The sequence below is a fragment of the Rhinolophus hipposideros genome (assembly GCF_964194185.1).
Source record: "Rhinolophus hipposideros genome assembly, chromosome: 21".
NCBI classification, from domain to species: Eukaryota; Metazoa; Chordata; class Mammalia; order Chiroptera; family Rhinolophidae; genus Rhinolophus; species Rhinolophus hipposideros.
This window is the reverse complement of record NC_138067.1, coordinates 179,195-191,559: the sequence shown is the minus strand read 5'-3', so window position 1 is coordinate 191,559 and position 12,365 is coordinate 179,195. Positions and strand designations below refer to the sequence as shown.

The 12,365-nt window shown below is 50.1% G+C and overlaps 1 protein-coding gene across 1 annotated transcript in view; it reads right to left on the bottom strand.

Annotated features, from left to right (window-relative positions):
* Nucleotides 1–11,694, bottom strand: part of FANCA (FA complementation group A) — a 40,814-nt gene extending 29,120 nt beyond the window's left edge. The window contains exons 1-12 of the mRNA XM_081031633.1: nucleotides 11,581–11,694; nucleotides 10,709–10,818; nucleotides 10,337–10,421; nucleotides 8,554–8,696; nucleotides 8,325–8,420; nucleotides 7,044–7,117; nucleotides 5,159–5,280; nucleotides 3,870–3,952; nucleotides 3,217–3,250; nucleotides 2,662–2,728; nucleotides 1,020–1,132; nucleotides 85–161 (exon numbers count right to left, since the gene is read on the bottom strand). Coding sequence (XP_080887759.1) covers nucleotides 85–161; nucleotides 1,020–1,132; nucleotides 2,662–2,728; nucleotides 3,217–3,250; nucleotides 3,870–3,952; nucleotides 5,159–5,280; nucleotides 7,044–7,117; nucleotides 8,325–8,420; nucleotides 8,554–8,696; nucleotides 10,337–10,421; nucleotides 10,709–10,818; nucleotides 11,581–11,659 — 1,083 coding nt within the window. The 5' untranslated portion in view covers nucleotides 11,660–11,694. The remainder of the gene's footprint in view (nucleotides 1–84; nucleotides 162–1,019; nucleotides 1,133–2,661; nucleotides 2,729–3,216; nucleotides 3,251–3,869; nucleotides 3,953–5,158; nucleotides 5,281–7,043; nucleotides 7,118–8,324; nucleotides 8,421–8,553; nucleotides 8,697–10,336; nucleotides 10,422–10,708; nucleotides 10,819–11,580) is intronic.
* Nucleotides 11,695–12,365: the final 671 nt, after the last annotated feature.

Genomic DNA, 12,365 nt, shown 5'->3' with positions numbered 1-12,365 from the left:
CTGTACCTGTGAGCGTCTCAGCCCCACAGAGCTTTCCGGAAGCAGATCTCAGATGGCCCCGGTGCATGCCACCTTGACACTCACCCTGCGGTATAGGCTGGTCAGCAGGGGGTGGGTCCTCGCAAAGCTCCACTCTCTTTGCCTTTGAACAGCATCAGAAACTTCATCCAGGAGGAAAACAGACAAAAAAGTTAAGTCAGCAATCACCAGAGTGCTGTTTCAGAGCTTGCGTGTCTGAGAACTGCTTTGTGTTCATTTGTATTTTTTCAGTTAGCGAGGTCCCCCATTTCCATTTCGTAACCATGTTCTATATTATGAAAAGCCTACGTCTTGGTCCAGTTACCTGCTGGTAATTCTCTATCATATTTGCTGTAAATGTTTTCTTATCCTTCGATTACATTTTAGTTTTGCTGCTTTTAAATTCTAACCATCAATAAGAAATCAGTGAGGATACTGTTGAAAAGCCCTCAAGAAGCGCAGCACAGCCTGTCGGGGGGTCCATGACGCACTCGAGGACCCACCAGGGATGTGCCACTGCACAGGGACAGCTCGGACGGCAAGGTGCTCAGCCTTATTAGTAACAGAAACTTGGAGACAGTGTGTCACTGATGGGTTGGTGACATCAGCCAAAGGACACTCACTGGTAGATGACATGAGTAGGAAATACTTTTAAAGAACGCCAGGCAACTACATTAAGAAAATGCTTATAACATATGACACATGGAAACAGAACACTGAAATTTGAAGCATAACTATGTTTTCAGAAATCTATTTAGAAAAGACCAGAAGAAAGACTTCGTGTTAAAGATTTTTCTACTTTGGTGATGGGAGGAGGGACAATTTCTTTCCACACTTCTTTAATTCTAAATTTTCTTTATGAGAACGCATTACTTTCAAGTGAAAGGACAGTTAATAATAGTGTCCTTCACAGCCACAAAGTGTTTTACAGCATTAACACGGGGCCCAAACTCCCATCAAGGGAGGCCATGGTCCCCAAGCAAACTGGGCCCTGGACCCACCTTTCAGCACAGGCTTGTGAGTGAGTATCTGAGTCAGACTGTGCCTGACAAACCTCTTTGGACAGTCTGTCGGGATCATACTGTGGTACATGCGTCCACTGAACACGCTGACCCTGCAAACACAGCAGAAAGAGGCTCTCAGGAAAGGAGGTGCCGCTGGGCTCCAAGACGTCACCACCTCAGCTGACGGCATCAGACACACTTCTGTCCAGCAAAGCAGCCATGGACCTGAAGGTCCCAGCCCCCAGCTCACAGCCTTGCCCTTTCCATAATCCTGAAACGCTGTCTCTACCAGACTTGAAATAGAATTGAAGGAAGTGTAGTTTCAACCAGAAAGAAAACCACAAGCAAGCAACAGAGATGCCGTCGAGCCCAGGAGATAGAGGTCAGATGGGTCAGGAAGGGCCGGGCCTGTGCAGAACCAGTGGCATGCAGACCCAAGGGGGCCCAGGTCCTAGTAAACTGCCAAGCCTCCATCTCCCCATCTGTGAGATGGGAACCAGGGACAGCGGGGTTATGCCAAGCCTTGCGCAGAGCCTCTGGTGCAGTGCCTGGCACACACAGCAACTGTTCCTGGAGCCAATGATGTCCTGTGACAAGAGTGGGAGGGGGGAGGGAGGACCGTCCGTCAGAGAGAGCAGGGCATCACTGACAGGTCAGAAGGGACGAAGGGTGACCAGGACTGGTAGTGGGGAGTGCACCAGGGTCGGCCCTACCTCAAGGGTCCCAGCAGAGATGTGAACTGCCTCAAGGTCACACATGCAACGAGGACACGGAACTCATAGCCCTGCTCCTTTGGGCAGGGACAGGGTCCCAGTCTGCCACCCAGACTGTTACAGGATGTCTGATTTTGTTCAAGTACTGGCAACTAATTACGAAGTTCAAACCGAAACAAGCAGATCCAGGATCATCATCTGACTCATAGGATGTAAGTTTGAACAATGTCGTCAGCACATCACAAAAATGCATAAAATTGAGAGAACAAAACAGTGTTGTCACTGTTTAAATAAAGTACTAAATTATGGAGCATGGTTGAGGACTAGAACGTATTGTGGAGTACAGAAACAAAACCACAGAGATTCACTAAGTCAGGAAATGCGGGAAAATTCTCCTGCTTTCCCGGACCAGAGCCATCCTCCAGGACGGCCTCACCCCTGTGACTCTGAAGCGAACCCCGACACCCCCATGTCCACCCCACAGTGTGTCCATGTGCGCCTCCGGAGCCTTGGAGAGAAAGCAAGCGCAGTAAAACCAGGGCCACGGCAGGTCTGGGCAGGAGCCCGGGAGAGGTGGGCTCAGCAGGAAGGTGACTGCAGCTGTGCTGTAGAAAACCCTGCAGACAGCCGAGAGGGCAGAGCCAAGACAGTGAGGAGGTCAACCTGGGTGGGGAGAGGAATGTGTCTGACACGCAGGAGCTGGGCTTGGAGGGATGGGGGGTGGGGGAGACCACAGGAAGGGCACCCGGCCTCCTGCCTCATCTCCAAGGGGTTTGCAGTGCTTCTCAGCTGCTATTGCTCCTGCCGCTGACACAATGGCAGAGGAAGTGAGCTCAGGAGTCACTTGTTGGTATTTCCAGAGTATCTAAAATACCCAGGACCTCTAACCTAGCAGGAACCACCCCCAAGACGCCCCAGAAACATACCAACACTTCACTGCCTTGTGTACTGAGGACTCTTCCTGCACGCCAGCAGCCAACGCTTCCAGTGCGACTGATGCAGAACGTGGGAGCAGAAACACACGTCGTCAGCATACCATCACAGTGCATCAAAAACAATGCAAATGTTTTTCAACAAGTCAGGTAGTGGGTCTTTGATAAGAGCCCTTCATTTCCACGTTACACACCTCCCAGGCTGCCTAAACCCCCAGATGACACAAGTCCTTCAGGCTTCCAAGCGTCTCAGTGAAGCGTTTAAAAAGTCAAAACATGTAGACAGTAAAATGTCCCCTAATGAACAGTCAAATGTGGTCGTACACAGCTCTGGAGATTAACTGTGAAGCCAGCAGGTACTGGGCCAGGAGAGAAAGTGGACAGTCGGTTTATACTAAATTACAGACAAAAAAGGGGTTTTCCAGTACTGGGACTATAGGGAGAAGTGTACAAACAGGTAAAACACTTGAAATAGAAAGGCAGAAAACTGAGCTTAATCATGAGCAAACTCAGTCATTTACAGTGTGCGGCACCCAGCAGTTGACTCACAAGCCAGCATTCTCTGAAGCACGGCCACGGCGATCTGTAACGACAGTGGGGCCACCATCACCACAGGAACCACGTGTACCGCTCCAGAAAACTGTGGTTCCTCTACAGTAAAGGAGGAAACTGACTTTTCAAAGAAGTGCACTTTTAAGATTTCCTCTTAGGTCTACATATCATCCCAATACTGATAATGAGACCAGACAGTGAAAAGGCAGACTTTCTGGAAGTGTCTGTCGTGACACCCCGAGACTGCCCAGGGCCCTGGCAGCATCCTGCCGGCCTCCCAGCCCCACTTCCTCTGGCATCTGGCTCGTACGGGCTCGGTCAACATCAGTGCAGAGTTCTCAAACCCCGTGAAGTGCTCTCTCATCTAAACGCACAGGCTGTGTTGTGGGCCATAGTGAAGACCTTCAGCCCCGAGAGCCTCGGAAACCAGAAGACATGGGGGCAGCTATCACTGCTGTCTCCACCCCCCACATCTGTTGGACTAGGGAGTAACACCACCCGGGGAGCATCTCATGATCAAAGCATAAAAAGGCCAGCCACTGGTTCAGGAGGTTCCAAAAGGTACAACATGGGACGGGGCCACCCTTTATGCCGCACAATTTCCTAACGAGTCCAGTTCTGTGCATTCTGCACTTGGCTTTTCCTCCTACCTGGGGCGTCCGTTCAGGCTCCACATTTCTTCTCAGACCTGAGTTCTCCTGAAATCCCCTCAAAATAAACATCTGCACAAAATCTGAAAACCGCAAAACCAAAGTATTTACATACACTGTGGTCTCTGTGCAGCCCCAAGTCCCACATACCATGCACTTCAGAGGGGCCTGGCGGGGAGTGCCCACATGCAGTGTCAGGACACCTGCCCCTGGCCCCAGGGAGCCCTGTGGGTCCCTGCCCGACAGATGCCGTGCAAAAATGTTCACCAAACCCAACCGAGCAAAGCTGACTAAACCGGACCCTTCTCCTTGCCGTGCTATTTGAAAAGGAAACACGGCTGACCCTTGAGCAACACAGGTCTGAACTGCTGGTCCATGCACACGTGGGTTTTTCTCAATAAGTAAATAGTCAGCTTTCCCAGGAGTCACATCTGCAGTCAACCAACTTCGGGTCAAAACCAGTATTTTCGATCCAAGGTTGGGCATCCATGTATGCAGAGGGCCAACTTAAGGTTTTGCAGATTTTTGACTGTGTGAGCAGTCGATGCCCCTAACCCCCGCATTATTCAAGGGGGAACTGTACTTGCAATCAAGTTTTTAAGTAAGATTTTTCTCTCTTAAACAAAAAGGAGCTTCTAAGGATTTATTGTGGACTACCTCTCCAGCCAATCTCCTACACCAATGATGCAAGAGCCTTTACAGAAGGACCTGCAAGCATTACCTTCTGGGGAATGAGGCAGCAAATGGACATACCTTCTGGAAAGACTAGAATCAAGAGGGATAAAATTAAAAAGAATTTCTGTCTAATCTCCAATTTTAACTTAAATTATCTGAGGCCCAATTACAGGAATCAGGAATCGTGAGTAGCTCACACCACCAAGACAGTTTTTAGGAAAAAGGAATAATCATCTGCAAAGGAAAAAAATCCACATGGAACACTCTACTTCTCATCTCATTTTTCATTTCCTTGTAGATTTCACTCTTCAGGGATCACTGGTGATGGACGGGGCCGCTGGCTCAGAGAGCCACAGGGGCCCGGGCCCACTCAAAGGGAAAGGTGCCTATGGCGAACCCACGTCTGGGCTCAGATCAGGTCCAAGCTTGCAAGTCCCACCCCAAGTCCCCACTCTGCTTTTCCTCGGGCACATTTTAAAATAACCTGCGAAAAGCCGGTGACCTCCGTTCCCAACCACACTGCATGGCAGGGAAGCCTGTTCTGCTTCCCACTGATGATCACAGCAAAAGCTGATCTCAACGGACTCTATCCAGAACCCCCATCAAGAACTCACCAGAAAGCACAGCCCTGGCGGTGTCGGCATGCTGACTGGATGCTTCTGTCTGCTCACTCTGCTCACACAGACACTGGAGGCTCCTGGACAGCCATGCCACCATGGCCTGCACGTCGGCGTGGCTGGGGACACAGCACACAGCACACAGATCCCATCACTCCGTCACCATCAGGCCCCTTTCTTTCCCACTCACTTCAGGAGGAAGCTTAGGCCACTGACAATGACCTAGCAACCATCTGCACCGTCCTACACCAAGAAGTCACAGCTGCATAGAAGGGTTGTCAGGGACGGCTGCTAGGGGCGTTAAAAATCATCATGAAAATAATTTATTTGGACTAGCTTACTATTCCTGGGGGGAAAAGACCGTTCCATAGTAATAATACAGACAGTTCTATAATCAGACAGCAGCAGTGATCGGCTATCAGTTGTCACCACCGGCGCGAGCCATGAGAACGACCCGTGTGGTTGGCAACGCCCTGATGTGGGAGAACCCTCACCTGTCTCTCCTGTCAGGTTTACATTTCCCTCATGACTAGTGATGCTGAGCATCTTCTCATGTGCTTACTGGCCACTGGGATGTCTTCTTTCGAGAAATGTCTACTGAAATCCTTCGTCCATTTTTAAACTGGATTATCTGGGCCTTCCCACTTCAAGATTATAAAAACATTCTTCCATGATTTCTTCTAGCACTTTTATAATTTCATTTTTTTTCCTTCTTTGAATCATCAAGAATGTTTTTGGTATGAAAAGCCAACTTTTTAAATCCAGATGTGACTCCCATGGAACACCACCAGTGGGTTCAATAGGGAATTTTCAAGTCTGCTTGACAACCCTCCAAACTGGATGCCCTCTGCTTTTCCCAACAAGGGAATAAATAACATGAGCCTCTAGTCTTCTGTTCAGCTAGGGAGGGGCACCTGCCTGGCTGCCTAGAGCAAGGCAAGCGATCCAAGGTTCCAAATCCTTCTGAAATATGCTTTCCATCAATTCTACTTTGGTCACTGTCTCCTTCACCCTGACATCAAAGGCACCTGGTGCCATCAACACTTGAGTCTTTAATAGAAAGAACGAACACACTGGACTGGCTCCCTTGTCTCCACGGTGCTTGCTCAGGACAGGTCTGCCCTCAGGGTGCTGAGTCCTCTACCACTGGTCCAGCCGCCTCCTGCTCCCAAACGCTGTTGCTGCCGTCTCCTCTCCCACGCCCCATCTTTATGGGTTACACCTTTTTATAAAATCCCCTTTCTGATTCTTGGTGAGATTTCAGGAGGGAATAAAAGTCTGTGCACACAGACTATCAACCACATTTACCCGAAAGCTTCTTTCTTAGTTTTCAAAAGTATTGTATCATATGATATATCGTATACAAAGAAAACATTACTAAATCTGTGCATGATATGACTTCAATTACAAAATAACGTTCTCTTTAAATAATAAAGTACAGCTGACCCTTGAACAACACGGGGTTGAAAATGTGCGTCAAGCTTCTGAGTGCCCTTAACTGCAGTCATCCGAGGTATGTGGAAGGCCCTGGCCCCACGGGCACCAAACTCTTCCGACGCTCAAGTCCCTCATGTAAAATGCCACAGATCGAAGAACACTGTTGGCCCCCACATCCGCAGACCCCCAAATGCAAATCCAAAATGCTGTGTTTGATCCTCAGTTGGCTGAGTCCACAGACGTGAAACCCATGGATACAGAGGGCCAACCCTACTTACTGAAACCATCCATGTGAAGTGGACTCACACAGTTCGCCCGTGTTGTTCATGGGTGACCGTGATAGTTTCTCCAGGTGACTTTTGGCTTTGACGTATAAACAAGTCACACTAGACTAAGTCACAAAAAATAAATTATGGAACATTAAGGCCATGTTAAATTATCACACCTTTCCAGCAGCTCTTGGAGGCTCACAATGTTTTGTGTATGAAGATGCCACACAGCTTCAAGCAGCAAGGAATCCTGAAGAAAATGACAGTACCGTGAGTCCCTCAGGACGCATTCGCCTATAGAATGTTCAGCCTGTGTTCTTAACGCCCATGCTCTATGGTAAACTAGAGTGGAGTAACAAGCACAGTCTAAAATAAATGTTTTACCCACCGTGGTTACAAAACTCACCAAGCTTTCAGACACGCCCCATCCCCACTTTTCATCCATCCCTCCCCTTCCCCCTACCCAACACATGTCCTGCAGGCTCAGACATGAGCCCTGCCCAGTCTCCAGCTTCACCCACTTCTAGAACTTTCTCTCCTATGGCCAATACAAGATTCCTAAACATAAACCGGACACATCAACCTCTTCTTTAGAACCCTTCAGTGGTTCCCAGAGCCTTCAGGACAAGGTTCAGACTCTTGGACGTGGCACAGGCCCTTTGCGGTCAGGCCTCCGTCTCTCATTCCAGCCTCTCCCAGCGAGGCCTCCCTCCTGCCGCATAGACACCCTAGCCCCCAGTCGTCCTGCTCATCTGTCCCCATTGCCTTTTTCAGCCAGGAACCCATACTCTCCCTTCACTCCACGCCCCTTCTAGCTCTCCTAGGAAACCCTTCCCAACTGTCCAATCAGACCATCGCCCACTCTCCTCTGCATCCCTGGGAGCGCCTGTATTTCAGCCGCCTTCCCCCACCGAGGTAGGTGCCCGTAGGTGCAGGGACGGTACCCACACCTGACAGATCAACTGCACTCCGGGGTGGATGCTAAGTAAAACAATGGGGAAAAACCAGGAAGGTACCATCACCTGGGGTTTTTCTTTCCTCTTTTCAACTTACTGATTTCATTAAATAACCAAGCATTTTGAGTTCAACTGTTCAAAAAGCTATAAGCCTAATGAATTCAAAATGTTTCCAAAAAGGACAGGTAAGAATAATGTTTAGAATTCTATCTTTCTAGTTGACTACACTGCCCTGGAAAATTGTTCACAATTATTTAAGAAGGCAGAACTTGTTTCTGTGCTATATTCTATTCGAAACAGTATTACTAATGCTGGGTGAATATTAACAAATACGGTGACTAAGGGTACTTCTTTCCCATCCAGGGGCACTTGCTCAATGCTTTCGCCCACTCTCCATAATTAAGGAGATGTGTGGTGGGATTCTTAAGGAAACTAGGATTCTGATGGCTTCACAATACTTGAGAACCCATAGCCAAGTCAGAGTTACAATCTCAAATTTACCTGTACTTTCCATAATTCTTGACAGAAGGACAGACGGGAGAACATACTGTGTGTTAATAAATACCGAGTGATCTCTAGCAAGGAAGACAGTTTATTCTGAAAAGAGAGGTTAAATCTTTTTTTAAAAAAAAATAAGCAAATACCTGAAACAATATTACAGAAATATCCTATTTTCCCAAGCAGCTTAAAAGTAATGAGCAGTAGTTTCCCCAGCAGTGCTGCGTCTTACTCTTTGCTCTGAGTCCAACAGCATCCCCTGGGAGGCCTCTGCACCTGCCTCACAGATCTGCACGAGGCTAGAGGCGACCATCTGGCTGGACAGCACGGCCACTGGAACCCCCAGCCGCGAGGCTTGATCCCGCAACGCAGAGCCTTAAAGACAACACAGGACACAGGAGGTACACTACAACGAAATCTACAACAGAAGACCTGTGGTTTAAAATGCCTTCTTTACATTGCAGCACCACAGAAAATGGCCTTTTCAAGGATAGATCTACGGGGAAAGACACAAGGTATAAAATTAAGACAATTCCATGACTGAAGCAGCTCTTGAGACCATCAGAGACAGCATCTGAAGCCCACAGTTCACACACATATTTGTGTATCCCATGGGACACAAATGAGGGAGCTTGGCAGATATATTCTGATTAACAATTTTATCAACTTTTCCTGAAGGAGCACAACACACTGGGAACAACAGCAGGCTCATAATGAATTCCTGTTTTTCTAATTACCGCAGTGTCAAAGACTGGCTCCCACCATCTTTACAATGATGTCTGAGTGGAAACTGGGTCTGCTTTCCCAATGCTGGGCCACCCACCTGGGGGGCAGTGTAGGCACAAGTGGGCTGCCAGAGGGAAGCAAGGTGCTGGGCCCACAGGCAGCCACCAGCCTCCTCACAGATCAGCCTCCGGTCTGCACTCAATAAAGTGAGAGATGCTAGGCAGCCTGGAAAATGATAGTGCCTATAAGTACATTGTTTTCTAATTCATTTGACTTCCAAACCTAATTTTTTTAAAAAATAGGAAAATGTAGCACATGCCAATTTATCTTCAAGGCTCTGAAAACACAGATCAATATGTGAGTGAAAATACTTACAGTAGTTATAAAGGTTCCGAATGACAGTATTAGAAATTATCAACTGCTATGGTCAAGAACTAATTTATGGTAGAAAGACAAAAACTGCTCATTTCTAGCCATTTATTTCCATTGTGTATCCATGGGAAAATAATTTGTTTTTATTTACAAGGTTTTTATCTTTTCTATATAAGTACAAATAAAAAGGATAACCACTACCTCAGCAGGAAAAACTAAAAAGTTAATGAATTAAGGGTCTATTTATATCTCTGTGGTCAAGGTTAAAAGCTTCTTATGTAAGTTCTTATGCCTTCATCCAAAAGTCCACATAAGAAAGTGGCTGAGCTTGGTTCCCTGGGACGACGATGCATAATTTGTGTAATTCAAATACAATAATGGCAGAGAAAATCAACATATTTTGCCAAGCTAATCATTTAAGGTCATTTCAATGGAAATTTAAAACAAATTAATGAATTAGCAAATATCTCTTTCTGAAATGACAATCACTACGTCATAAAAATGTGAATGACCAGAAAATAACTTATTTTTTGTTATTCCCACAGAACTTTCCCTATCTCATATTCTCCAATGGAAAGGTGGGCACCTAGAAACACATTTCTGGTTTCCTGCATGCTGCCCGCGCAGTACAACCTGTTTCCACCACTTCCGTGAAGGTGCACATACTGTCCCACATTTTCCCAGGGATACGTTGGGTCCTACTGCTTCTAAGCCCCACGTTGAGCAAACAGTTTTTAAATAACAGCCTGAAGACAAACCCCAATGAAGTCACAAAACCATGACTTGTCCGTGACTACACATATAAGCAGAAAACCATTATCTGGGGGAATTTCAATTTCTGCTTATAAGTAAGTCAAGATCCCTTTATAAAGCTCTTCCATGACTCAATACAGCAAGAAAATGAAGCTCTAACTCACCTATGAATGAACTAGAAGGATCAGCGCAGGCCTCACGATCAGTCAATTGGCTGAGACACAATTTGTTACGTGGTGGGCCTTCTACCTAGGAACCAAAGAAAAGCTCCTTTTTTAAAATTCAAGCCGTGTGCGCACAAAAACCTGTGTGTACGTAACGCTTGCCTACTGTCTTACTCTCAAATATTTCGAGCTAAAACGTTTTTTAAAAGTGAAACGTACTCAGCCTTTTTGAGAAGTACTAAATTCACTTTTGAACTTCCTTTACCTCCGAAAGGATAAACGCCCCCCATTTTTTCTCACCTGGCCGACATTTAATGGGTGCGTCTCCCCAAGACTCGTGAGGCTCTGCAGCCCACGCCCCTGGCCCCTTACCTCCAGCAGCAGGAGCTTCACGCTCAGGTGGCTTCTCAGGAGGCGCAGCGCCGACTCCCGCAACCTCCGGCCCCTCTCAGGATCCAGCTCCTGCGTCCTGGCCCTTCCCGCTACGGGACAACATCGGCCTTAAGAAACCGCAGCGCTGTCCCAGACTCCCGGGACAACCGCTCCCGACGTGGGTGCCCCTCACAGGAGGCGGTTCCGCGGGGATCCCCGCCCGAAAGGCAGAACCGCCACCCACCCCGGGGAAAGCGTCGGCACGCGCGACTGAAGGAGTTCCCACAACCGACGGACGCGAGGCCTGCAAACGTCTAGGTAGAAAAGACCGGCAAACACAGGCACGGTCCCCCCGGGGGCGATGGAGAGGACGGGCGCCTGAGCGCCACGTGGGATCCCGCACAGAAGCGGACGTTCACGGGGAAACCGCCGAACTCCGGGCCGTCCGGGGCCGTCGGCGGGACGGCGCGAGCGCTCGTTTCCTGGGATTGACTCCTGCCCAGTGACGTCATGTGGTCCTGGCGCCAAGCTCACTGAACGTCAGTCGCCCCGCGCTCCCGGACCCACGCGTGGGGTAAAGCTTACATCCCCACTTCGCAGAACAGTCTTTCTCAACCGCACGTCTGACAAAGAGCGACGCTGGGAGGGGACGACGAGGGGATAGGGACGCGGGTCGGGAGGACCGGGGGCCTGGGGACAGGAGGTGGCGGGGACGAGAAGGGCCCGCGGACCGGAGCTGGGAGGGTCAGGGGTCGGAGCCCAGCGGGCTGAAGGCAGCCTGCACGCCGAGGAGCCGGGCCTCCCCGCGTCAGGCCGGGACGTGGTCTGGGAGCCCAGAGCCGCCCACTCCCGCGGCCCCCGCGGCCCCCTACCCAGCAGTTCAGCCCAGGATCGTCTGCGGCCCCGGGGCCCCGGGACTGAGGGGCCGTCCGACGCGCGGGAGTCCGACATAGCAAGAACGCAGCACTGCAGCAGCGGTTCCCGGCGTCCAGCCCGCGCTGCCTTCCCATTGGCTGCGGACGGCGCTGCCTTCCCATTGGCTGCGGCCGGACGCGCACGCCCATTGGCTGCCGGCTGCCCGGCCACACCCCTCTGAGGCGGGCGCCATCTTGGTGGAGGCGTGTGGCCCCCAGTTTGCTGGCGGCGAGAGCGAAGGCAGCCCTGACGCGTGGGCAAGGCGGAGCTTGGTTTGGAGTTGACGATTAGCCGGGCGGATTGCAAACGGCATCACGTTTGCGAAAACTGTGGCATCCCTGAGGCAGTATTCCTGCCCACAGTGATGCATAGCTGGTCATGAAGAAACAGCCTGCCAAACCCAAACCCAGAGAGACGCTGAAAACCGCGGGCAGCGTCGTCAGAGCCGTCCTGTGCAAAGCTGAGCACGGGAACGGGCGTGTCGTCACTGCCCAGTAAGACCCGCAATGACAGAAGTCGTCCGTGTGCCTCTGTCCACTGCGGCAGCCGCGGAGCCCGCGGAGCGGCCGCTGAGACGGAGGAGCGGACGCTGCCTTTCCCCGCCTGCGGCGGGGCCACCGTGCTGGGCGGCGCGGAAGTCGGCCCCGCGCACAGGCGTCTAAGCCACAGTGACGCGGTCTCCGCGTGGGGTCCCCTGCGCCCGGGGCCGTGGTGCCTTTCCGTCGGCACTGTGTCCCCAACG